The 25,354-nt window shown below is 36.9% G+C and overlaps 1 protein-coding gene across 5 annotated transcripts in view; it reads left to right on the top strand.

The window, feature by feature from the left end:
• Positions 1–25,354, top strand: part of VCAN (versican) — a 113,320-nt gene that overhangs the window by 36,619 nt on the left and 51,347 nt on the right. For 3 of the 5 annotated variants that reach the window (XM_035291250.3, XM_002806616.7, XM_054252134.2), the window contains exons 6-7: positions 3,288–3,581; positions 10,096–13,059. In XM_035291250.3, the coding sequence (XP_035147141.1) occupies positions 3,288–3,581; positions 10,096–13,059 (3,258 nt within the window). The remainder of the gene's footprint in view (positions 1–3,287; positions 3,582–10,095; positions 13,060–25,354) is intronic. The other 2 variants (XM_078365881.1, XM_035291249.3) reach the window with 1 other exon arrangement.

The following is a 25,354-nucleotide window of genomic DNA, read 5'->3' as shown; positions in this document are numbered from 1 at the left end:
CCCCATCTTTTTTGAAAAAAAGAAAGAAAGAAATGGCATTGGGATAACATAATTTATTGAAAGTAGTAAAATGATTATTCTATGGGTATCAAACAGATAAATGAAAATTATACACTTCAAACAAGTGAATTAAATAATTGATAATTGATAACTCTTTTTTTTTTTTTTGAGACAGAGTTTCTCTCTTGTTACCCAGGCTGGAGTGCAATGGCACGATCTTGGCTCACTGCAACCTCCGCCTCCTGTGTTCAGGCAATTCTCCTGCCTTAGCCTCCTGAGTAGCTGGGATTACAGGCACGCGCTGCCATGCCCAGCTAATTTTTTGTATTTTTTTTTTAGTAGAGACAGGGTTTCACCATGTTGACCAGGATGGTCTCTATCTCTTCACTTCGTGATCCACCCGCCTTGGCCTCCCAAAGTGCTGGGATTACAGGCATGAGCCACCGTGCCTGACCCAATAATTGATAACTCTTGTATAAATAACTGATAATTGATAATTCTGATATAAATCTGACATAAAGTCAGATTTAACAAGTGTTTCTACATGAAAAGTTCTATAAGTAGGTCTGAACTGATTTACTACTAATAAGAGAATTGTGTTTGTAACGGGCCAGCACCTACTGAAGCCTTTCTTTATTTTAGTACTGCAAACATGTTTGCTATTTAAAACTGGGAAACCAGCTACCCATGAAATCATGCTGCCATTTTTTCCTCATTAGCCCTTTGGTCTGATCTGCCTTGGAGAAGTTGATATTCCCTAACAGCCTAACAGTGCAGCTGGAGAAGCAGAGTTTTACTCAATTACATTTCTTTGCCCCGCTGTGGTTGGCAGATCACACTTGCTACTTAAGACGAATGGTAGTTTTGCCTTAAGGTAGGAGTATCTCAGGAAATGCAGGAAACTAGGGCAACACAGCTAATATTCCAGCTGTAATAACAAGTCCAAGGGTTCTACCTTTTAGGGAAAACTATTGGCATGCTGCCTTCTTTACACCTTCAGCCCTTTCAGGCCTCAGGCAAGTGTGATTCTGAGGTGAAGGAGGCTGCTCAGGGTGATGTAGTTTCTCTGTCTTTCTCTATGTTGCTTTGCTAAGTCTATGGTGAGATAAGATGCCTGTTTCAGACAGCAGCCATCTATCCAAAGCTTTGTAGTGGAGTTAGCTTCATTTAATATGCTGTTGGAAAGGATGGGGGGAAAAAAGAGACCTAGTATTTTAATAAGAACTTGAAGTGCCATTCATTTAACAAATAGTATTGAATACATACTCTGTAACTGGCACTGTGACCCTTATGCTTTTAATATTCATTAGGAAGGGAGACATTGTGAGAGCAGGGAGGGGGAGCTGTTTCTTACAGCGTATTGTTGTTTTTGAGATTACTCTCCTTTGCCAGACTAGATAGTTAAGAATAAAAACTTGTGTTCACCTCTACCACTCTTTCAGTCAGGTGAAAGTAATTTTTCTTTCTCTTCTTCAAATAGCTCTCATTGAAATATGGCCTAGTTTCCTCAATAGCAGTTTTAGATCTATAGTGAGAATTGCTGATATGTGTGCTTTGGCCATTTTCCCCATGACTAATTTTTCTGGTTTTATAGTGTTATCACCCACTCAGAGAAAGTAATGGCACTATTCATTTTAAACAATTGCTTGGGACATCTGGATTTTGTCAGGTGTACATCCAAATTATGACAGCTCTTTGGGTCCCAGTTGTCTAATATATCATAGAATCAGAGATCAGCCTCAGTGAGATGGAAACAGGACTCTCAGCTACAAGAGTGGGCTATCAACATTTTAACTTTCTGTTTCAGTTTTCATTTCTCCTCCTGCCTGCAATATTGGCTTAGGTATTCTCTAATTCTGCCTCTGTATTTGGTTACTTTTGCTCACATGTGAAAAACATAATTTCACTTGTGTTAAATTTATTTCAGCAAATTGTTGTGTTAGTTAGCTAAGTAAAATTCCATTTTAACAAACTCTAAATTTCCAGAATCCTTCACTGTAACATGTTAAATGATAATGAATGTGCCCTCTGCTAATTAGACTTGGTGATAAGCAAAGCAAGCGTCCACTCTTACAAAGCAAGTGTCCAACCTTTTCTTGTTAATCAGTCAACAAATTAACAAATCTCTTTAACCAATTCCAGTACTTTCGGGGGCTAAGGTGGGTGGAACACCAGATCTGGAGTTCGAGACCAGCCTGGCCAAAGTGGCAAAATCCCATCTCTATCAAAAATACAAAAATTAGCTGGGTGTGGTGGCATGCACCTGTAATCCCAGCTACTTTGGAGGCTGAGGCAGGAGAATCGCTTGAACACAGGAGGCGGAAGTTGCAGTGAGCCGAGATCTCTCCACTGCACTCCAACCTTTTTTTTGAGACGGAGTCTTGCTGCGTTGCCCAGGCTGGAGTGCAGTGCAGTGATCTAGGCTCACTGCAGCCTCTGACTCCTGGGTTCAAGCTATTCTCCTAAAAAAAAAGTCTCTCGTACCTAGTTAAAGCCCCTGCAGGGTGTCTTTGTAAGAATTAGCAAATGGTGCTCTCTCTGGGCAGGGCAAGTAAAACAAAGGCTTTCTCCAAAGGGGCTGGAGTTCCTTTGGCTGGCTGAGTGGGAGGTGACCTAGACTCTCCCTCCACACTGGGCCCAGTGCTCCTGTGCAGGCCACGATCTTCCTAACCATCATGGCAGCCCTGTGTCTGGTACTGCAAGGCAGGAAGTAGAATTCTGTACCACTCTTAGCCCTTTCTATCTTCAGATTTCTGGAGGTTTTCTTATATATTTGTTTTATTTAATGGCATTAATCCATTATGTTCGTAGTGATAAATGAGAAGGAAAGCCAGATAATTATTACTATTTGATTTTAGGATAAACAAAGTGGAATAACCATGGTGGCAGTTCAGTACAGGGTTTCCCTTCTGCCATGCAATGTTAGAAAGCATGTAGCAGACTTTTTCCTTAAAAAATAAATAAAATAATTAATTAATTTAATTAATTAATTCCTGGATAGTAATCTAAAGAATCACTTAGAAAAACTGGTTCATTTTAAAGAACATATTATAAAATGTTATTATCAAATGACTGCTTCTATGGCCATTGTACACACACAGGTATAGACTAAAATGTCTATGATTATGTATTTGTAATTATAGCAATGCTAAGTCTCCATTATGTTTTCTGTTTTCTGCTTTAAAGTATCAAAAGCTGCTCTGCCAATTTCTCCCCCACCATATTTATCCAAACAGGAATGGAATGAAAATAAAACTTGGGCTTTTTTTCCCCTCTTCTTTTTCCAGGTGATGTGTTCCATATCACGGTCCCCAATAAATTCACCTTCGAGGAGGCTGCAAAAGAGTGTGAAAACCGGGATGCCAGGCTGGCAACAGTGGGGGAGCTCCAGGCGGCATGGAGGAATGGCTTTGACCAGTGCGATTATGGGTGGCTGTCGGATGCCAGCGTGCGCCACCCTGTGACTGTGGCCAGGGCCCAGTGTGGAGGTGGTCTACTTGGGGTGAGAACCCTGTATCGTTTTGAGAACCAGACAGGCTTCCCTCCCCCTGATAGCAGATTTGATGCCTACTGCTTTAAACGTAAGTGCTTGATACCGTTTTAAAAATTACAAATTAAAAAAAAACAACTTCGAAGCGTGCATTGATGTTCAGCTAGCCGTTGGAATGGATTCCATGTCTTGCAGTGTGTGCATGGAATGGAAACAGTTCAGTGGTTTTAGAAAGCAAGCAAACTGAACAGCACTGATACGGTTAAAACTGCAGGAATTTTGACACATGGATTTGTAGAGGGATGAGGAAATATCAGGTTAAGCTTTAACTGTGCTTTTTGTGTCCAGAGCCACAAAGCATATTTCTGGGTATTTTATATGAATTGCAGTCCTTAAATTTTGCAATTTGCTACAATGCCGAGGCCAACTGGGGCTGAGTGAAATCGCTGAGATTGTTTATTTTGTCTTCGTTGTCACTTTTTCTTTGAGATGGCGGATAATTTAAATTTCAGTAATTACAGGTGAGTACTTGAAGCTGACACGGAGACTCAAAATGTTCAAGTCACAACTAAAAATGAAGCATGCTATCAATAACAATCTCCATTTATTTCAAGTAATGGAAATACATGCCTTCTAATGATTAATTCTGTAGTATTATATTGAAGTACAATATATGTTCTTTGCAACCTATAACATAGAGTATCTTTAGTTAGGTTTACTAATTAACATTAGTTTTAAATAACGTTTCTCAACATTCATGATACAATTATTTTAATTTTCCGTATGTCCTCAAATGATATTAGCAATAGCAGTCACGTGATGTAGTATCGTAATTGTACCATGCAAATTAAGCAAGTAATCTAGATTCTCATTGGAATATGTACTGAACCATCTATACTATGCTAGCTAAACAAAGCTCTCCCAGAATTTTGGTGACCTTGGGTATATCCAAGACAGAGTCAGATTATGTTGAAACAAATTTGTAAATAATTATGATTAAATTTCCAATGTATCTTGTTGTAGCAATATGTCACTAAAATGAGTACAAAATATACGAGTTTATTATATAATTGATTTCTAGAGTGAAATACACAGGCATTTTTAATTAACCAAAAAGACAGACTGTGATGTTCTAAGTAGTCAGTAGAATGGATGTTAGTGCAACCAAAAGGTTTGCTTTCACATTTTTATCTCCTAGCTAAGAAGCCTCTGCTTGGATCTCCTCCCTTAGACTCAACTTTCTGAGTGTTAAAGCCACGTGTTGTGTATTAGGTTGATAGAAGCCGGTCAATCCTCAAAGACTGTAGAAAATGCTAGCTTTTGTTCTCAGGCCCTGAAACAACAGAATTCTTCTGTAACCATTTTCAGGAAAACAGTAACAAAAACCTTATCTCTAAAAGTAGGCAGATGTACATTCCTTTAAGCCACATTGTCACAACAATGATTTTTCAAGCATTTCAGACTCTAAAATCAGTTTTACATTACATGACTGATATAATTAAGGAGCAAAATCATATTGGTATGCTGGGGGAAAGGCATTGGAGAAGTTAAATTAGGGAAGGAGTAGAATTATCCAGTCTGACTTCCTTACTTGATATTTTCTTGTGCTTTATTAATAAAGCTGGCACTGGAAAACTTTTGAACAACGTTTTTCATCTCTTTGAGGGTAAAATTTAAATCAAAGCCTGGCTATAGCCACAAAGACTATTATTAAATAATTCATCCTGATGTGTTTTAAACTATTTAATTGAAGAATACACATGAAATAACAAGGTGCTTATGTTTAAATAGAATAACTACCTACTAAAATCTGCGTAAAATTCAAAGCATGTTTAAAAGTTTATACTCATTTTTATCTCTCTAATTCATTTACATGTATATAACTTGTAAATATAATGAATTCATATTTTGCTTTTATTCCCACCTAAGCATGTGGCTAGATTCTTATTTATTTCGTACTTAAGACCTTATTACATTCAGAATTCATTCAGCACATAGAAGGTTAAAAGACTTTAATCATATAGAAGGCTTTTGTAAGCCACATACAAGGCCAATAGCTTTCCAAAATTTATAATTCATTTTTCAGAAATTCTTTTAGTACACACACACACACACACACACACACACGCACACACATTTTTTTGAGACGGAGTTTTGTTCTTGTTGCCTAGGCTGGAGTACAATGGAGAAATCTCAGCTCACTGCAGCCTCCACCTCTTGGGTTCAAGTGATTCTCCTGCTTCAGCCTCCCAAGTAGCTGGGATTACAGGCATGCACCACCATGCCTGGCTGATTTTGTACTTTTAGTAGAGACGGGGTTTTACCATGTTGGTCAGGTTGGTCTTGAGCTCCTGACCTCAGGTGATCCATCTGCTTCGGCCTTCCAAAGTGCTGGGATTACAGGCAAGAGCCACTGCTCTTGGCCTAGTATATATTTTTAAATAATTTGAAAAATATTTTCAAAATGACTTAATTGATAGCCACTTTTCCACATAGTCAAGTAGTGACTAAATTCTGTAGGGTAAAATTTATGAGTCATGGCCTCAGCTATAGTTCCAAAAGTGATTTCAGAGATATGCAGCCGGCTGGTTATGTAGAGGAATTTAGAAATATAACCATATTTTTCTTGTTTGCTTCCACCAAACATAGAAAGTGTTTTTTAAGTCACTGGGTGAACGAACAATGCCAAATCTTACTTTGCTTTAATTCCTTTTGACTTATAAAGTCATTGACTAAAGTGTTCACAATGACAGATAAAAAATATAAAATTAGACTTTATTATTTTAAAATAGATTTGAAAAATTAGCGAAGTAATGTCTTTGTAAGACAAAGTTTTCCTGCATGTCTTCTCTTAATGATTAAACAACTTTGCATATTTTTTTGACCTCAGAATTCAACAAGTTCTGTGGAAGTTGGAGAGCTATGCGAGGCTTTGAAAGATAATTTCGTACATCTCCAAATTTAAGTGAATCAGAACCATTCAAGACTCAAGATAATCTCATAGAATGTTATTAAGTATCTCCATGAGAGGGAGATGGAACATGTTTCCTAGAAAACTCATTCTAATATTCCATGACCATCGCTCTCAGATAATTAAGTACATTGTATTTGAATTTGAACGCTTGTTTTCATTTTTGACTTGGAAACCAAAATCTAAGTAACAGACATTTCTATTGTTGATGACAATTGTTTATTCGTCCCTCTACTCCAACTGAAACAATTTCCTAGTTTTACAATTTCAATTTCCAAATTTCTGATCATTGATGTGCTCTTGCTTTGAAGTTTCATCATCGTTTTTCACATTCGTCGGTTTATGATTAAGTTTGGAAATCAAAATGGGAGTCCAGAGAAGGCTAAATTAATTCACACCACTTCCTGTCCTATCTTATATATTCGTTCACTGTTAAAATTGGCCTGCCCTTCTAACCTGTGGTTAGTTCATTATCTTTTTGTGTGTGTGCCCTAGTTCATAATCTGACCACATGTGCCAAAACCAATCTCTCCCTAATTGGTGTTTTACAAATGTTTCCTGTTTATTGAATCTGAATTTGTTAGCATTCCGTCACTCACAAAACTTTAAAAAGATAGTTTGGAATGTAATTCTGCTACTCAAATCTTTCCAGTTTTTCTAACCATGTTTACATTTAGTTATGTATAACAAATTTAATATAGAAGAACCGAGTTAAAATTAGTCATTTCTCAATAACGTAGACAGCATGGGAATGAGTTAAATTGACTATCATGCTGCTAATAGGAGTTTTAAGTTTTATTAGGAAAATCTGCCTCATGTCTCTCACAGAAGTACAGAGAAGATAGTCCATAGGACAAAAACGCCATAAGTACAGTGATGTGAAACATCTGTGGGCAGACAGCTGCAAAGGTTGGGAAGGAACTTTTGTGGGAAAAGAAGCATGTTGATTTATGTTGGCTTCCTCAGTAATAAAGTTGAAGGAATACTGGTAGTTTTCCAGAACCAAAACTTCTCCATGTGAATGCACCTATTGGAAGGACACTTTTAGAATAATCTGAAATTGTGTTTTTACCTTTACAATAGTCGTCATGAATACAGTGGTGTTTATTCTTAAAATATCTTTTCATAGATATCATGCTTTATAAAATTATTTCCTTTTCTGGTATGGCTGAAACAAATGGCACAGATCATCAGATACACTGACTTGTGATCAAAATCAGCTGTTAAGTTGATGAAAAAGCCACCCAAACTGAAAAGGAAGTCTGAGGTTTCCCATTCCAAGTAGTAGAATTAATTAACTTAATTATAAGCAGACCTTTTCTTTTTTTAACTAGGGCTCTAAAATTATTGAAAACCCTTGTTTTTGGAAACAAAGTCACATAAATACTGGCTTTCTAGAGCAGATTCTCTAGGACATCTTGCTACCACTTTATTATGCAGTAGAACTAGGGGAAGGAATACAACAGCAAGTACCATAGGAAGAATTGACAATGAAATACAGTTATTTAGTTTCAAAACTGTGAGTTAATTTTTAAAACACTATAAACATATTTTCGTAGCACTGTAGAAAGTTGCTAGCAGAGAGCTTGGATTGGAACATAGGAAGCCTGGATTCACAACCCCTTTGGCCCTAACGCAATCGCACCTCTAAGTTAATTTCATCAGCCAAGGAAATACTCAGAGGGAAAAAGTAAATTTAGCTTTTTTGTTGTTATTAATAATAATATGATTCAATTTTCTCTAATATGCTGTTTGCTAAGTATTTACATTCTGTTTCCATGGGAATTTTTTCTGTACATATTTTTTTACTGTTTCCCCAAAGAATGCAGTTATAAGGCAAACATGAAATTTGGCAGTTAAATGAAGTAACGGTTATGGAATTTCAGAGGATAGAGAATTGAATTAAAATAGTCAACCACATTTTGGGTTTTTAAGTTGTTCATGTCAATCAAAACAGAACATTTTTTCCAGGAAATGAATGTAGAAAAAGCTTTTCTTTAAAAGGGAGGCAAGGGTTATTCAATGTTTTTAAAGATTCCAACTCTTTTTTGGTTTAGTTTTGCTTTAATATTAGAAAGATAAATAGTGACAGACTTTAAAGAATATGCCATAATGTAAATAGTCACCAAATATTCATTATGAAATCAGTGAAGCTGAGCTTTAGAATGGGGAATGACTACAGCTAATAACAGCTTATGCCAGACAAAAAATAAGGAACTGGTCACAGCCCTAGTCCGATTTACAATAAAATCATATTATTTTATGATTACATTTTGACAGAGCAAATGGAGTTAAAGGGTAGCCAGTTTTGTTTTTTGAGGGCTCCTGTTCTGGAATTATTAAAAGTAAAAAATAAGATACTGTAGATACTATGGCTATTACATCTCGGTGAAGAAGCATTTACTCATAAAACTAGTTTAAGTCCTACAGGATGTAGCAAAGCAGTAACTACAGGTTTCTTCGGGAAAGTTCTTTAAAGTTCAGTGGCAACTATTAATAGTTTTTATTTTTTAAAATACCTATTTTTTTAAATAAAAAATAATCTTTATATTCTAGGCTGCTGCCTTTTCCCTGTGTTGAGAAAGAATCTTGTTTACAAACTGTCACTTTTATACACAATTTAAATTTCTTTCAAAAGACCAGGCTGTTCTCTGTAAATCTGGAGGTATTGTAATGCAGCATTTTATGATGACAGGTTACTTTATATTACGTGAGCCTGTTCTTTCTGATGCTCAGGGTTGTTCCCAGTAATTTGTAATTACAGACCTAAAATACATTATGTGGGTACTTTACTTCCTGTTCTACATTTGTGTTTCAGGCTAAAGTAAGCTTGGAACTGAGATCCCTTAGGGGATATAAACAGAGTGTGTAGAACATAGAACAAAATGTAGAACAACAACAAATGCTAACCAGCCTCTGCCAGGCACATTTTATAATTTATTAGAAATAAATCTACACTACGAAGTTGAAAGAAAGATGAAGACAAATGTCCAACACCTGGGATCAAGTGAAGAGTGGTATTAAAAAGTTTTCATATCCTGTTTTTATCAGAGTCTCCACATTAGGGACAATGTAATGGTTTATATGTAACTTGGATATGTTTGATGTGGCTTTTTTGTTGTTTTGCAAACTGAGACACACCCTCTCCCATGAGATAATATGCAGCAACTTGAAAAGAAGGGCATACGTGGGGAAAGCTAGAGGCAGGGTACCGAAGCCTCTGGAAGAATAGTCCTGAATGCTCCTGCTAGGCTTCAACTTGACGCTGTAGTTTCTGGTAAATAAACAATCTGCTGTATCCAAAATCTGCATTCATGTTTTTCAAGCTTTTCCTTATCTTAAAACTGTATAATATTAATTTTCCTTAACTGATAACAGTCATTCATACGTTTAGGTAAAAGCAGTGATAACCCTTATAACGTAAAACAGCTGATCAATTTACAACTATTAAGTGTTCAATTATCTGTCCTTGGGTTAACTCAAGTATAGTTTGTAGACTCCTCTCCATCACAGAACATGTTTGGGTCTCTCCAAAATACTCCCTTCAAAATACTCAGGAGCACTTAACAAACACTGGGCATACAACTTTTTGTTAGTGACTTGTCTAATCAACTCTTTGAAATTATTTTTCTAGCTAAAGAGGCTACAACCATCGATTTGAGTATCCTCGCAGAAACTACATCACCCAGTTTATCCAAAGAACCACAAATAGTTTCTGATAGAACTACACCAATCATCCCTTTAGTTGATGAATTACCTGTCATTCCAACAGAGTTCCCTGCCGTGGGAAATATTGTCAATTTGGAACAGAAATCCACAGTCCAACCTCAGGCTGTCACAGATAGTTTAGCCGCCAAATTACCCACACCTACTGGCAGTACCAAGAAGCCTTGGGATACGGACGACTACTCACCTTCTGCTTCAGGACCTCTTAGAAAGCTAGACATATCAGAAATTAAGGAAGAAGTGCTCCAAAGTACAACAGTCATCTCCCGTTATGCTACCGATTCGTGGGATGGTGTCATGGAAGATACACAAACTCAAGAATCGGCTACACAGATTGAACAAATAGAAGTGGGTCCTTTGGTAACATCTATGGAAATCTTAAAGCACATTCCTTCCAAGGAATTCCTTGTAACTGAAACACCACTGGTAACTGCAAGAATGACCTTGGAACCCAAAACTGAAAAGAAAACAGTAAGCACTGTTTCTGAATTGGAAACCACAGGTCACCGTAGATTCACCTTGGAAGAAGACGATGATGATGACAGAACGGTTACAGTTGGATCCGATGAGAGCACCTTAGTTTTTGGCCAAATACCTGAAGTCATTAATGTATCAGAGACTTCAGAAGACACCACCCACACTCAGCCAGAGGACTTGGAGTCAGTCTTAGCATCCACAACTGTTTCAGGACCTTTAATTATACCTGACCATAATGAGTCATCTATGGACAGATGGGAAGAGAGACAAACTAATGGCAGGATAATGGAAGATTTTTTTGGCAAATATCTATCTATTACACCTTTTCCATCACAGCATCATACAGAAGTAGAATTGTTTCCTTATTCTGGTGATAAAATATTAGTAGAGGGAATTTCCACAGTTATTTATCCTTCTCCACAAACAGAAATGACACGTGGAAGAGAAAGAACAGAAACATTAATACCAGAGATGAGAACAGACACTTATACAGATGAAATACAAGAAGAGATCACTAAAAGTTCATTTATGGGAAAAACAGAAGAAGAAGGCTTCCCTAGGATAGAACCCTCTACATCTCCCTCAGAGCCAATTTGTGTTACAGAGTCTTCTGCGGAAATGACCAAGGCTTTCGATTTCCCAACATTGACAACAAAGTTAAGTGCAGAGACGACAGAAGTAAGAGATATGGAGGAAGGCTTTACAGCAACTCCAGGTACTACAAAATATGATGAAAATGTTACAACAGTGCATTTGACCCATAGTACTTTAAGTGTTGAAGTGGCCACTGTATCAAAATGGTCATGGGATGAAGATAATACAACATCCAAGCCTTTAGAATCTACAGAACCCTCAACCTCTTCAAAATTGCCCCCGCCCTTACTCCCAACTGTGGAGATGAATGCTGAAGGTAAAGAAATCCCAAGTTTCACTGAAGATGGAGGAGATGTATTTACTCTTATTCCAGATAGTACTCAAAAGCAGTTAGAGGAGATTACTGATGAAGATTTAGCAGCCCATGGAAAATTCACCATTAGATTTCAGCCAACTACATCAATTGGTATTGCAGAAAAGTCAACTTTGAGAGATTCAACAATGAAAGAGGAAGTTCCATCTACCACAAGCACTGAAGGCCAAGTTGTTTATGCAACCATGGAAGGAAGTGCTTTGGGTGAAGTAGAAGATGGGGACTTCTCTAAGCCAGTATCTACTGTTGCCCAATTTGCACACCCTTCAGAGGTGGAAGGATTAACATTTGTTAGTTATAGTAGCACCCAAGAGCCTACCACTTATGTAGACTCCTCCCATACCATTCCAATTTCTGTAATTCCCAAGACAGACTGGGGAGTGTTAGTACCTTCTGTTCCATCAGAAGATGAAGTTGTAGGTGAACCCTCTCAAGACACGCGTATCATTGATCAGACTCACCTTGAAGCAACTATTTCTCCTGAAACTATGAGAACAACAAGAATCACAGAGGGAACAACTCAGGAAGAATTCCCTTGCAAAGAAGAGACAGCAGAGAAACCAGTTCCTGCTGTTAGTTCTACAGCTTGGACTCCCAAGGAGGCAGTAAGACCATTGGATGAACAGGAGGGTGATGGATCAGCATATACAGTCTTTGAAGATAAATTGTTGACAGGTTCTGAGAGAGCCCCAGTTTTAGAAACAACTCCAGCTGGAAAAGTTGATCTCAGTGTGTCATATCAACCAGGTGCTATAACTGAGCACAAAGGGAAAACGGATGAAATGGTAACACTAACACCAAGCATTGGGCCAAAAGTATCTTTAAGTCCAGGGCCTGAACAAAAATATGAAACTGAAGGTAGTAGTACAACAGGATTTACATCATCTGTGAGTCCTTTTAGCACCCACGTTACCCGGCCTATGGAAGAAACCACTACTGAGAAAACATACCTAGAGGATATTGATTTAGGCTCAGGATTATTCGAAAAGCCCAAAGCCACAGAACTAGAATTTTCAACAATCAAAGTCACAGTTCCAAGTGATATTACTACCGTCTTCAGTTCAGTAGACGGACTTCACACAACTTCAGCATTCAAGCCATCTTCCACGTTCACTAAGAAACCACTTCTCATTGACAGGGAACCTGGTGAAGAAACAACCAGTGACATGGTAATCATTGGCGAATCATCATCTCATGTTCCTCCCACTACCCTTGAGGATATTGTAGCTAAGGAAACGGAAGCTGATATTGATAGAGAGTATTTCACGACTTCAAGTACTCCAGCTACACAACCAACAAGACCACCCACTGCAGAAGACAAAGAGGCCTTTGGACCTCAGGCACTTTCTACTCTACAGCCCCCAGCGGGGACAAAATTACACTCTGACGTTAATGTTTATATTATTGAGGTCAGAGAAAACAAGACAGGTAAGTCTTTGCTTTCTAGACTACCATTGAAGGCAATCTGCATTTTATCTTGAAAGTTACTTTTTGGGAAAAAAAAATCAACATACCAAATGCTGCCATTAGAAGATAACTGGAGTGTGAAAAATAAATGTTTTAGCTTCATTTATTTGTACAAGAATTGGAAGAATATGTTAAACAATGTGGAAGAATGTTAGATACAATTTTATGTTAAAAGTCATAAGAAGCCCTGCTTTGTCATCTAATATAACCAAATCATCACCGTTACATCACTTCAGAACATGCAGAACAAAGTGTTTTAATTTCAGTGTCTTTTCATACATTACTACTCAAGTGTAGCACTAGATTGTGTTAACATCCCATTGGTCTTTAACTATTAACCTTCAGTACTTACAATGTGGACGGCTAAAATGATTTTGCACATCCCCACAGTTGACAGAAAGATGTTTAAAGGTTTGCTTTCGTTTTTCTCTTCCAGGATTTTGCAGGCTTATTATATGACTTGTGTGGTGGGTAATAGGTCCCTAATGTAAGTGTTATTTTAATGTAAATGCGAGATATTCTTATGCTGTTGTTTTGGGGTATTTTACTGTGGTTTTATCTATTTAGAGCAAATACAACCTAGCTCAATTATAGGGAGGATTACAGTTCATTGTATTAAATATAATATCAGAAGGTGGATATGTATGCATTATCTTTGCTTCCTAAAAACCAGGCTGTAATGTTGTTTATTTTATTATTTAATTGTACTTCTAGGAATAGTTGTGATGCCTTCTATTCCACTCGATTATTTTAGCTCTGTGGCAGAACTCTTAAAAGCTGTTTCTTTACTTTGATTAATACTTGCAGTTGTTGTGATCAAATATGACTCACTGCTGTCTAAAGGTGAGACCGCACATCTTTTACTGATGATAAGCTGAGTTGAGAATACATAGCAAATGCAGTTCAATAAATCAATTCATGTTTGTCTCTTTCTAATTTAGAAGTTAAGATCACGGATTTTAGTTATGTTGCTGTATTCTCATTTTCTTATAAGAGTTAAATGAATAAATATTCATTTTTTTCTTGACCTGACTCTAAGAAGACAGAGTATAAGAATGTTCTTTGTTAGCAGGGTTTCTCTCTTACTGTTGGGATGTTCCCTTTAGAGCCTCATTTTTCTGAAGGCGGATGCTATCCTCACCTATTGGAAACAAACGAGTAGCGTTGTGGTCACGTCTGTTTGCATCTAGTGCTGTTAGTGGAAATTTCATGGCTTCTACTCTCCAAAGTTTTCTGCGTGAAAGCTTTGGCTTGTCAGTGAATAGTAGCGAAGAGAACACACTCACGGAGTACTAAAATTAATCTTCCCTTCCCAATACAGTTTTAAAAGGCCAGAATTTGATCATGATTTTCTTGCTAATGATATTGTTTCTTGGAAACCATAACATATTTCCGCATTTCCACATCGTTTTCCGTCTCTCGGAACTGGTGTAGGAAAGAGCAAATGAATCTCCAAGAAGTTGGAATGAGGATTGCGTTAGTAAGGCTGGAAAAGAGACAGGAAGATATAACTGTGGGGGAAAACAAGAAGAAGCAAAGAGAAGCAAAACGTAAATTACTGCCAACACTTAGTTTGATAATTTAAAATTACTCTGTTACTGTAGGTAATAAGTTGAGTTGAATAATATAAAACCCAGTAAAAATGTTCTGCATTTAAAAACTCTTCTAAGTGGGAAACTGCCAGGTAAAGTTATGATGGTCAAATTACAAAATGGAAAAAGTGAAACTTGATCTCTCTGACAGAATTGACAGTCATCAGAGAAAAAGAACTAAGTTATATATGGTTACAGGAAATGGAGGGTCTAAGTAAGCTAGACCTGAAATAATATTACAAAGGTGTATATTTATAAGCGAGTTGTGGACTTAATTCAGCTAGACCTAGGCGATATGTATAGGTGCTCTTCTCTTATGCTTCCAAAATGGGGGACCATAATCCACCTTCAAACTAATTTTGTTTTGTATAATATTAGGTCAGAGAACTGTGTAATACTTGGTTACTTCCATCAGGCAGAATTCTAATGTGAGAGTGTGTATATGTGTGTACAGGGGAGGGGATCTATCTGTGGAGTAATTATGTATCTGCCTGCCTGCCTCCCTGCCTACTTACCTACCTACCTGTCATCATCTGTATTTTTGTGTGTTGTGTATATGCTGCTCTCCTTAAAAGCATTGTTTATTGTCTTCATAAGACAATGAAGTTTACTCAGATCTAACTGCTTACCTATACTAATATTATTTATTTTCTATGAGAAACTTTGTCTTCTAACATTTCGAGCTTTGGCAAGGGAAAAATCCTAAAGCAGATGTTCAATTAATGAGTTTCAAGGCAGGTGTATACCTTAATAAGGAAAAGGCATATGTGCCTGGAGAACCAACCTTTTTTATGTATTAAGGTACAATTTTCCAGACTGGAAAATCCTTGGTACATGTGTGAACTTGCATAAATCTATTCACAAGAATAGAATCCACCTTCGTATATACCATATATCAAAGTAAGCAAAAATACCACCCTTGCTACCCTAAACCCAGGCATTCAATAATTTTTTGCTGCACTCAGCGAGTCATATAAATCTTGATTTTTTTTTTAACTACTATGAAACAAAACATGCTACTCAGGACACACTTATGTTATACTTGCTCAAATGGATCTTAATAGCAACTTGTGGTGCTGTTGCTAGAGGGCAACTGTAGTTAGCAGTTAAAAAAATCTGAAGGAACTTTTCAGCTCATAAAACTTTTATGAGCTGAAAAATGCTATGGGGTGTGTTTAACAGTGGTTCAGGGGATACTGAAAACTTGACTCCTGTCTATTTCAGGAGTAATTTGCACACCTGCATTTTGAAAAATTATTGAAAGGCTTTCTTTGTGAACATGCATTAAGGCCTAGAATTTGAAGGTGTAGGAAGAGTTTCTTCAACTTTAGATTTTTTTTTTTAAAGAGCACTTCTCTAAATCATCTGAAATGTTACAAGGTAGTGGAACAGAACTGTGAATGTTTTTAAAAACTGACATACTGGTATTTTTAAATCAAAGAATAATTTAGAAATGTGTGGGTATTCAATATCAAGGTTATTATAAAATGCACATAGTTATAACACTAAAATAGGCAGCTTATTACCTTTTCTTTTTTTTCTCATGAAAATGGAATTTATTTTCTTATTAGGATGCTCACAGAAGCATATTACCTTTTCTAACAAACAAATTCATATATGCTACTTATTATGTGTTGGGCCTATTTGATATTGTCTTGTTAGGTGTTTTTTCCCTACTGGTTTTATATCTACCCAAATGTAAGTGAAAGTCAGGTCCAAAGCAATATTAAATTAAATGATAGAAAGATTACGATATTGGTAAAATTATTAATATAATGCTATTAAATATTAATTTGATTTTGAGAAATATACAAAAAGCTAAAAGCTTATTTTCTAAATATGGTGCTATGAAGAGGAAAAAGAACAAGGCACATTGGCTGTGAGAGCAGGAGACAGCTGGGCAGATACCAATAGTCACAGCATTGATTGCAGAGTCATCACTTTTTAAAAGGTAATGTTTATTTCAGAGAGTCTCATATAATTTTTTAAAGTCACATATTTTCTATGTTTGTAGAATTTTATAAAACTTTTTAATTATATAAAAAAATTACTTTCTGATTTGTTATGATAAGATCCCGGTCCTTTTTTCAAACAAAATCTTATTGAGAGCTCCTGTATCTTGAACAGACAAAAGAGTAGCTGGATTGGTTGAAGTTTGAGTGGGCGGGGGGATCTGGAGCCTCACTCCCTTGGGATCTCCTCCTCATCTCCTGTGGTGGTTTCTAAAATAACATGTACCTCAGAATACAGCTAGAAAACGAATGATATCTTGACAGTTAAAAATAAAGCAAAAACAGTTACTCACTCCTGAGAGAATTAAGTTCTTAAAAGTAAAAATGTTTTAAAAATTGGTCTGATTATCTATATCTCTATCTCAGTATAATTATACACATTTAACATTTACCTTTGAATCGCTCTAGCAATGGTGCTGAATAAAACAAATTAACAAATATTGTTTCAATCTTATTGACGCTATGTGTCATTAAGATAATATACACCATTGTGAAACGCCGTCTCTACTAAAAATACAAAAATTAACCTGGCATGTTGGCACACGCCTGTGGTCCCAGCTACTCAGGAGGCTGAGGCAGAAGAATCGCTTGAACCCAGGAGGTGGAGGTTGCAGTGAGCCGAGACTGCGCCACTGCACTCCAGCCTGACAACAGAGCAAGACTCTGTCTCAAAAAAAAAAAAAAAAAAAGATAATATATAATGGTATTTCAGAGTCTCACATGTATGTGCAAAACTAAGTCATCATTGAGCTCACACTTCGGGCTTAATGCTTTCAGACCACTTTTTCTACATATTATATCATGTCTAAATCTCAAAGATAATTTGTGAGACAATTAGGGAAAACAGATAGGCAAATGAAGGTACACCGAGTCTGACATTCTTGGCATTGGGTCTAGCAGCCCTGGCCCCTTTGGAGCATTTTTGCTATGAAGTGATTCTCTTCCCTGATGAGCTTTGAGAAAACAATGACCCCCCCTGCCCAGTGGCTTAGGTACTGCCCTGTCTGTCAATTCCTGAAAGAGCAATCTCTGGAAAGACTGGTTTCTCTTTGGCATTCTAGTAGTTTGTTCAGGGTGCAAAATTTAGATTTGGTTGCTGCTAGTATGGGCACTATGCATGCTATTCAGATACCTGACATAGCAAGGAAAGAGCATGCTGAAATTGGTAGTATGTTATACTGCGGTTCTGAGCAGGTTTTTTCCTGTAGAATTTCAGAGCACATCTCTGAAAGTGGATGGGTCTGGTGCCTCCACACATCCGTGGTTCCTTTTGCTGAGCTCCAGCTGTGGCTCTCTGCCAGAGAAGCACAGTTTTCTGCAGAGAATTAAGATAGCTTACCTTGTCTCTCATGGACTGTCCCAAGTCTAGAAAAGAATTGAGTCCCTCTTCTACTAGTCAAATAAAAGGAAGAGAATGTTCATCTTCCTGTCCTTTCTATATTGTTAAGAAAATAAATGATTTTAATGTTTCTAAATTATTAACGAGCTTAACACCATACTATAGACCAAAGATTACCTTTTTGAAAGTCCTTTGAGGTGAAATATTTTGTATATGTTACACATATATGCACATATTAACACACACACACACACACACAAACACATAGAATCTTAATATTTTAACACTTCTCTGAATAGTTTTACTAACCCACTAACCTTGAGGAAAAAGTTAAGAAATTGAAAGTTTGAGGCTTAACATTAAAAAGTGTTACTTTGATAACAAAAAGGAACTATATTATCTTCTTCCTAAAATAAACCAAGGCCTATTCTGAAAAATGACACTTGCAGTTATAATTTGCCATTATCAAAGCTACCACTGAGATAGAGGCATTATCTAAAACAAATACTACTTAGCCTTTACTGGCAGTGACCTCGAGAGAGACGCACCATCTTCTAGCAGAACACAGTCAATCAAGAATTACCTTCAGGTAAAGCTATAGCGTGTCTAGTCCTTTGACAGATATTAAAGGAGGTCATATAAAAGAAACATAAACTATAGGCTGTGCTCCCAAGGCCTCTAAGTGCATATTGGCTGGCTAACATTAACACAGTCAAATACAATCATACAAAACATGGTTACACACTAGGTAGTAATGGTATGACAGACTGTGAATGATAGGTGAGGTCGGTAAAGGAAGGAATCAGTAAAGGCAGGAAGTTACAGAATATTTCATGAGAAGGAGGAGACTTATGCCAGTCTCTGTTGGAGGGATAGATTACAATCCAATTACAAGAAGACGGTTATTAGGCAATTGCTTCCCAACGTGAGCTTACCGGTGGAGTTAGGGAGCCCCAAATATAAACAGCTGTTTTTCTAAACAGCACTTCTGAACAGCTTCTGAAGCAGGCCATGTCATGCCAGCGCTATTTGACTGGTCTGCTTCAGAAGTTGAGTACCTTCCTAGGCCTCATGCACAAACCAGAACAGTTCATGGAAACCAGAGATATTCTGCCAACTTCCTGAGGAAGGAGTGAGTGTTCTCACACTTCCGAGCTTCAGTGATGCATACATTTTGATAAGACAGCATGTTCTGTGGATTAAGTACATTTACCTTTTCAAAATATATTACTGTGAAGTATCATGGTTCAGAATTACACTTACAAAGTTAAATGGCATAAAACTACTTTGTAAAATATACCTACACTCTCTAAAAGGTGATTTAAAGGTTTATGACATCTTAATTCAAGTGAATACTGAATCAGTAGGATTATAGAGCAGGTGCTCTAAGTTAGGGAATCTGGAGTCAGTCTCTTCTTAGCTTATACGCAATGTGGACTCAGGACTTTCTCAATTTCCCTGTCAGAATTTTTAACGTATTAAAATGACTATTACTATATGGAATGATATTTCCTAAACTTTGACACATACTCTTTCTCCAAATCACAGCGGTTATGAAACAAAGATACACACACACACGTACGTACATACACACACACACACACACACACACACGCATATACACACACACACAGGTAATATACAGATATATTTTTTCTAATTTATTCAACAGTCAAATAATGACAATATACTAACTACATTAGAACTGGATTTTTTTGAAGTGCATTCTAGTTAATATTCTGAAGGAACATGAAGATGCAGTTAGTTTGCTTCATCGTATACATGGAAGAGGCAGTTAATGTAGTAGAAAGAGCCTTGGGAAAGAGACCTGGGTTCACTGTCAACATTGTTACAGGCGGCACTCTGTATCCACAATTCTGCATCCTCTGATTTGACCAAACATGGATAGAGAATATTTGGAAAAAACAAAAACAAACAAAAAAACGCACCGCAATAAAAAAGAACAATACAACAATAAAAAATACAAATTAAAACCCAACACTATAATAACTATATGACATTTACATTGTGTTAGGTATTATAAGTAATTTAGAGATGATTTAGAGTATATGTATATGAACCTATATGTAGGATTCCTGCAAATACTATGCCATTCTATAGAAAGGACTTGAGTACCATGGATTTTGGTACCATGGATTTTGGTACTCAAGTCCTTTCTATAGAATGGCATAGTATTTGCAGGAATTCTTGGGGGTCCTAGAACTAATCCCCCGTGGCTACTGAAGGATAACTGTATTTACAGTCTGTTTGGTCTTGTATAAATTACTTAACCTCCGCAGGCCTCAGTTATTACATAATTAAAAATGTATAATAATATTACAACAGCACCACATTGCTTTAAGAAGGGGATCTCTGAGTGATTGCCACATGCAAGTTGCTGTGACAGGCACTTCACACATTTAATATTCCTTGAGTGACTAGAAAGCACCAAGCACAATGCCTGGTACATAGTAACAACTTAGTACAAATTAATCCCCTGTTGGCTTTAAAGATTATTTCATTTCAGACTTCTAAATATGGGAAAATATAAACTGTTTGGTACTAAATAGGTTAAAACCAAATGATCTTAAAATTCAAGATCATTTATGTCACAAGGAGCCAAGTACAATTATGTTTTAGTATGTCCTTGACTGAAATACCTTCTTAAAATTTGAATCCTACATAGGTTGTGTTTTTTAGGATGGTGCCATTTTGGGCGCAAGTCAGAAGCAGCTGTAACCCTTAATTAAAATATAAATATAGTATTGGGTCTGTAGGATCTAAGAGTAGAATTTATTAGCTTTTTGATTTTTTTCGTGTGAAAGTTGGGCTTATGATTTGGATAGCTACCAGTTTGATTTTTTTCTCATAAAAATCATTTTACAAATTCTCGATAAATTTCCCCAGGTATTGGGCCTAGCTTCCTGCCTATTTATAGAATGGATTGGGCATTCCCGGCTGTCTTTTTGTTGTTGTCAAGGAAACCCCCAGTTCCCTAGACAGGGATTACATTCTTCTTTCTTAATAGCTCTTAGATCGTTCATTTGTGCAATGAATAAAAAATGTATTCACAGGTCCAGACAGTGTTCAGAACTTTTTTGGTGGACGAGGGGTGTAGCTAAGGGGAGAAAAGTGCCTGGTGAGAGGAGCAATAGGGATAAAAGAAAAGGGAAAGAAATGCACACTGAGGTTCCATTTTAATTAGGTAAAGCTGAAAATTATATGCTTTAAAAAAGACATTGCCTATTTTTCTCAGTTTAGAAAATGTATAACCTTACTTTTCACTGGGGCCAGTGTTGTCATGTACAAAAGTCTTGGTAATTTAAGTGGCTTCATTAAGAGAATAGTTCCAAGAATGGGGCCTAGGTTGGTGCGGGTGGGATGGACAAGGGAGTGATGATGTCTTTTAGTTAAAACTGTTGTATATTTTTTCATTTCTATTGAAGTAGTTTGAATTTTTCTACAACCTTATTGAGGTGATATAATATATAAAAATATTCCTTATCCTGGGGCATCCTGTGGACATCTGAGAAGTCATTTGATTGCAATGAATATGGTGTTCCTTAGAGAGAGAGTGCCAGTTTTTAGACTTTTTGAGTGTGAATCAGGAGGGAAACACACATCTATTGACAAGAAAATGGAAATAATTATTTTTAAAAAGAGCGATTTGATCTTTTGAAGGAAAATAAATTTTGGATGATTGGGTAGTGTATATAGATTTTGGTTCTCCATAAATAATATAAGTTTTAAAAGGAGATTTTGTTTTCATTTTTTGAGACAGAGTTTCGCTGTTGTTACCTAGGCTGGAGTGCAATGGCACGATCTTGGCTTACCGCAACCTCTGCCTCCTGGGTTCAAGCAATTCTCCTGCCTCAGCCTCCCCAGTAGCTGGGACTACAGGCACGCACCACCATGCCCAGCTAATTTTTGTATTTTTAGTAGAGACGGGGTTTCACCTTGTTGACCAGGATGGTCTCAATCTCTTGACCTCATGATCCACCCTCCTCGGCCTCCCAAAGTGCTGGGATTATAGGCGTGAGCCACTGCGCCTGGCCTAAAAGGAGATTTTTAAGTTAGAAAGAAGGAATCTCTGGAGTGAGAGGAAAAGTTCAGTTGTATTTCAGTATCAATGTCTCTGAAAAGTTGATATATGGTGTCGCTGTGTTATACCCCGACATGCTTACGCATGTGTACGACCAGTATGCTGAAAGCGCCACAACTGGCTTTCAGTGACTTCATCTTTTCTCCCTGTAGCACAGTCTCCCTGGTGTCTCACAAGGCTAGTTTAGTTACTTTGGCCATGTGCTTCATAGAGTAGATTTCTGGAGGTTTTGTTGTTTCTAAGATGAGAAAGGGAAAAGATAGTATCTAGTACAATGGAATATAGTATAATCATCATTTTCACTATGCTGAAAACTTATCTTCCTCTGCTTTATGAAGGAACCCATCTGCTATCTGCAGATAGAACGTTCTCTTCATATCTTCTCACACTCACTCCCAGAACATGTTTTAGAGGTTTGTTGAAATAAAGTCATTCAATCAGGCTACCAACTGTTTGCTGGGGAAAAGAAAATAATACAATTCATGATACTATAATTGTAATTTACAATATATCTTATAAAACAAATAAATTCAATTTATAGGTTAGTTGGGAGGCCACTTGAAATAAATAGTAAACAAGAGAGTACATATCAAAATTAATTGCTTGCTTTGTTAAAAAAATTGAGTTAAATATGAAATAAGAAGTATCTTCAGCATGTGAAGTCTCGAAACTGATCTCAGAAGAAACTCTAGGCACGCGTTCCCTCATCGAGCATCCACCCAGTTTACCTGGGAAGGTGTAGAGTCTCCCCAAGCCAGGCACTGGTTGGCTGAACACTCATGGTGCCACTATATACCTTGGTTTGAGGGGCATCAGGAAATGGTCCAGGGCTTAAATATTGCCCACGCCATTTCTTAACCCTACTTATGTATCAGAATCATCAGGGACCCTCCAAATAAAAATACCTACATTTCCATTCCCTCCAGACAACTTGAAATTGGATTTTAGTGGTAGGGCTCAGGTATTTGCATTTTTTAAAATCAGCTTTATTTATTTCTTATTAGGCATCTTTATTTTTAAGTGCCTCTCCTGTGTTTTGCTGCAACAGTGAGTGTTGAATACTATTAATGACTAAAGGCTTTCCCATCTTTAGAAGACCTGCTGAAATGCAGAACCCTGGGGCGGGGCGGGGGTGCTGCTTCAAGTCTCTGTTGGTTTAAGCTGTACTCTATGAACTTTAAGGGAAAAGAATATGACTGATTCAGTCTTCTCTGAGTGAAATGGTGGCCTTTGATCAGATTTGGGGGAGTATACTTTTTGTCACAAATGTTAAATAGAACTTGGCATCTGTTAATGAGGAAAATGGAATGAAATATTATCGAAATAGATTTTTGTTAATTTCGGGAATAATAATTGAATCAAAAGTAATATTGAAGACTGGGAGTAATATTGAAGAGCACCTCTTTAATTACTCAAAACCACATACCTTACACTGCTGTACCCATGTTAACTTCTATCTGCAAACAGAAATTAAAAGGAAATATGCCTATGACTTAAGCATTCCTTGGCTGTACTACCAAAGATAGTTTGTTCAATATCCATTTACATCAGAAAAAAACTGTGATTACTGCCTTGATGTAAGCCTACATGGATTTGGGGAAAAAAAAGATGAAAAATATATTGAGACTGCACATTTAACACATTTAAATTATCTAGATTTTTATAACCACAAAAGTTATTAGAATTTGAGTTGTTTGTATGATTCTTTAGTTGTAGGTCAGACTGAGCTGTAATTGCAACCAAAAAACAACATTTTTTTCAGTCTGAGATACAAATATTTCAAAGAAAGTCTCAATCCAGCAGAATGTAAAGTTTATTTGTAATGATAATTATGTTGACATTCTTCCAACTAGATTCCCAAAAGAGGAGCTAAGTGGCTAGAGGGCTAGAGTATGAGGAGCATTATGTGTTTAAAGATTCCCTTCACATTACTTGGAATAGAGCATTTAGGTAGGGAAGCAAGATTAAAACAATGAAAATACGAGGACACTTAGAAATGAGAACCTATATGACATAAATCCTATGACAAACAGATCAAAGATATGGCTAGTTTGGGCTGAGGTGTTTTAGAAAAGATATATTGGAGGACTGAGGGCTTCAGTGGATCATTCCTAATTGGATGAGTAAAGTTCAAAGGGTTCCTAGCTGGAGATTGTGGGCTGGAGTGGTGTCTTCTTGCATAAGTCTGAGGCTGGAACGAGGAAGATATTAAGATAGGAACAGGGAGCTGCTGGGCTCTCAAATATCTTAAAGAATTTAAAGTTTTCTCTCTTTAAATTCTGTAAGTGTTTCTCAAGCACTTCAGGAAGGCTGTCTATTGTATTTTTTTCATAAACTAACATTTTTTTGTTGCACATTAAAATAAAATCCATTTTAATAAAGAAATGTGATCCTAATATATCTCTGCTGAGTAGATTGGTATACACTTACATTTAATTAAAAGCTCCTAAACTTAAATTGTAAAATTCCCCAAGGAGAACATGAACTACAACCAGCTGCCTATGCATCTTAGCAACAATGTTTTGTGTCTGGTAACAGTATGACTGGAAGACTTGTGCTCTGTCTACAAAACTTTGCTATGAAGTACTTAAAAATACTTGGTGAATAATTTGAGGTCAGCTAGCAATAAAGCTTTGTGTGAAATGTCATTAAAAAAACCTATTAACCACGGTACTGGTATATTCAAGTCAAGCTGTTAAAATACATTCATATAAACATAGAAAAGATTATGCATACACTCTGTAGAGTTCTGTGGTTTGACTCTTGAAATCCAAATAAAAGTTATATTGCCTTTTGAGTAAAATTCTAGAATAGAGCAGTCTTTTATAAGGCCTTGTTCATCTAAGAGCTTGGAATGTCAGGTATACCATTGGGTTGCTCTGTTCCAACAAAATATAGCAGGTCACCATTTTGGAATGAGATTCCTCCTCTCACAATAGCACAGGTGTCCCCCACTTACTATACACCACAAAGAAACTTCTGGTTTGCAATAATTACAGCTATTGAGATTCTCTAATAATAGGTGTGGTGGGTGGAGGTGGTGACAGGAAAGGGGGATGAAAAGGTAATTTCAGAGGAAGAATAAACAAAGGGGGCAAGTAGGATTTGGTGAGATGCAGGGGGTTAGTGACAGGAATTTGGGTGACAGGGCAGGGAGAAATTTATCTGTATATAGTAATGGTAGATAGATTTTATACCCCACCTTTCCCTG

This window comes from Callithrix jacchus, chromosome 2, assembly GCF_049354715.1.
Source record: "Callithrix jacchus isolate 240 chromosome 2, calJac240_pri, whole genome shotgun sequence".
Lineage (NCBI taxonomy): Eukaryota > Metazoa > Chordata > Mammalia > Primates > Cebidae > Callithrix > Callithrix jacchus.
The sequence above is the reverse complement of the archived record's forward strand: the minus strand, read 5'-3'. Positions and strand labels throughout refer to the sequence as shown.